This window comes from Poecilia reticulata, linkage group LG4 (assembly GCF_000633615.1).
Source record: "Poecilia reticulata strain Guanapo linkage group LG4, Guppy_female_1.0+MT, whole genome shotgun sequence".
Lineage (NCBI taxonomy): Eukaryota > Metazoa > Chordata > Actinopteri > Cyprinodontiformes > Poeciliidae > Poecilia > Poecilia reticulata.
Genome location: NC_024334.1, coordinates 26,116,779 through 26,119,035, shown reverse-complemented (window position 1 = coordinate 26,119,035; position 2,257 = coordinate 26,116,779). Strand labels below are relative to the sequence as shown.

At 38.1% G+C, this 2,257-nt stretch overlaps 1 protein-coding gene across 1 annotated transcript in view; it reads right to left on the bottom strand.

Moving 5' to 3' along the window:
• LOC103463531 (gastrula zinc finger protein XlCGF8.2DB-like) overlaps nt 1-2,257 on the bottom strand; it is a 3,319-nt gene extending 1,062 nt beyond the window's left edge. The window contains exons 1-2 of the mRNA XM_017304269.1: nt 2,157-2,257; nt 154-947 (exon numbers count right to left, since the gene is read on the bottom strand). Of these exons, the coding sequence (XP_017159758.1) occupies nt 154-936 (783 nt within the window). The 5' untranslated portion in view covers nt 937-947; nt 2,157-2,257. The remainder of the gene's footprint in view (nt 1-153; nt 948-2,156) is intronic.

Sequence of the window (2,257 nt, the reverse complement as noted above, 5' to 3'; positions counted from 1 at the left end):
TTTCTCTCCATTGTGGATTCTCATGTGTGAGGTCAAATGATCTTTGTGAACAAACACTTTTGAACAAACATCGCAGCTTAAAGGTTTCTCTCCAGTGTGGATTCTTATGTGTGAGGTCAAATGATGTTTGTGACTAAATATTTTGGAACAAACATCGCAGCTGAAAGGTTTCTCTCCATTGTGGATTCTCATGTGTGAGGTCAAATNTGAGGTCAAATGATGTTTGTGACTAAATATTTTGGAACAAACATCGCAGCTGAAAGGTTTCTCTCCATTGTGGATTCTCATGTGTGAGGTCAAATTATTTTTCTTACTAAACATTTTTGAACAAACATCGCAGCTGAAAGGTTTCTCTCCAGTGTGGATTCTCATATGAGAGTCTAAATTTCTTTTGTAGCCCAATGTGTGTCCACATAACTTACAACAGAACTGTTTTGGTTCTGAGTTGGTTTGTTTGTGTCTTTTTGATTTTAGATTTCTATTACATGCTTTACCACTGTGACCAAAACTAAACTTCATTTCTACTTGACCTTTTCTCATTGAGTCTTTGTTTCTATTTGCTGTAAAACATTTGGCTTTATCCACTGAGATTGAAGAACCTCTACTTGAATGGGTCCCTTTCCAGTCATTTCTCCTGTCTTTAGCTTTTGGCCTAGAATCTGGCAAGTGTTTCAGTTCTTCAAAATCATCATCATCACCCTGGTCCTCGGTGACTCCAGTCTCTGAGGAGTTGGAGTAATCGCCATGACCTTGATTTCTAGAGGATCCAGCAGATCCACAGTGGTCTTCTGGAAATTCTCCATCTATCATTTGGTGTTGATGAAGGGGAAGAGACTCTTCATCTTCCTCGCTTATAGCTGGCTTGAGCGGCTTTGGACCCTCCAGCTCAAAACTCCGGCTGTGTTCTTCAGGAGCATCTTCTTTCATCACCAACATCTGCTGAACATCTGCAGAAACCACTGAAAATCATTAAGTTCATCATAAACCACTAAAACTTTATATTCATATCAACATTACCTGTGCTGTATTAGCAGCTCTAAAACCAAAATAGTTGCCTTCAGCCTGAACTTTGATGTTGTCTCCTAGGCAGGTGCCTCTTACAAGTTATAACATTTATGCAGAATGGAAGAATCACAAACAATGCAAAAGAAAGCCGATCAACATTCAGCCATACTCTTGTCTTAATAAAATGCATTGCTGTGGGAGATTTAAAGGTTTCTTCATCTGATTCTTCTGTAAAAAAAAAAAAAGAAAGAAAATATAATTTACTGGCAGAGATTATGTAAAGCTGCTCCCACAAAGTAGTCTATATGCATGAAGTAATAATCATGTAATTCACAGTTACAAGAACCATAAAGGGTGAAATAGCAAGTTAATAATTCATACATCCGAGGTAAATAACTTGTGTAAAATGTCCCACTTCATAAATCAAACTCACCAATGAAAAAAGAGCATATGTCTCAGAGTTTACAGGTTTTATTGTTGATGAAGAGAGGAATAAACATAATTAAAGAGTTTGTAAAAAATAATTAGCTCCCATGTTGTTGAGGGGGAACAGATTAATTATTTCAGGCAGCTAAAATATTTGGTTCCAGTCCCTTAATTTTGGCAAATAAAGAGCAAATGTTACCAGATTCACAGGAATTGTTGTTGATGATGAGAAGATTTACCAGTTTCAGGACCTGACCAAAACCCCTCAGTGCTATTACCTTGGGAAATAATGAGATTTTGTTAAGTATAAACCAGGCTTTTAATGCCTATAAATTATCCAATGTTACAAGCCATGCAACATTTGCATGGCTTGCAAACTCTGTATCTGCTGAACAGATACAGAGTGACATTCACCGTCCAGCGCTTCACTTAGCTCATGTTAGGGATGACACTAAGCAAAGATGGTATCGAAAGTTTAGCTTTTATTCGTCTCCTCATTCTGGTTCCTCCCTAAAGGCTAGTGTAATCAGTTTCAGTTTGTTTATGTCTGACTTTCGCCAGCCTTATGTGATTATGGTTACGTAAGCAGCAGCAGTGTAGGTGTAAGCAGATAAAAGAAATAAAGGAAAGAGACGGAATCCACAACATTCCCCCTAATGGAGGAGTCTATCAGGTGTCCACAGAAAGATATTCCTAAACCGTTACTGAGATAAAAACATACAAACCTAATCTGTACAGAAGAACTTCGGGGTTGAAATCAGCCTCCAGTGATTTTTCCCCGCTGGCTCATTTCTAACAGTTGATAGAAGGACTCGTCTTCGTTGCC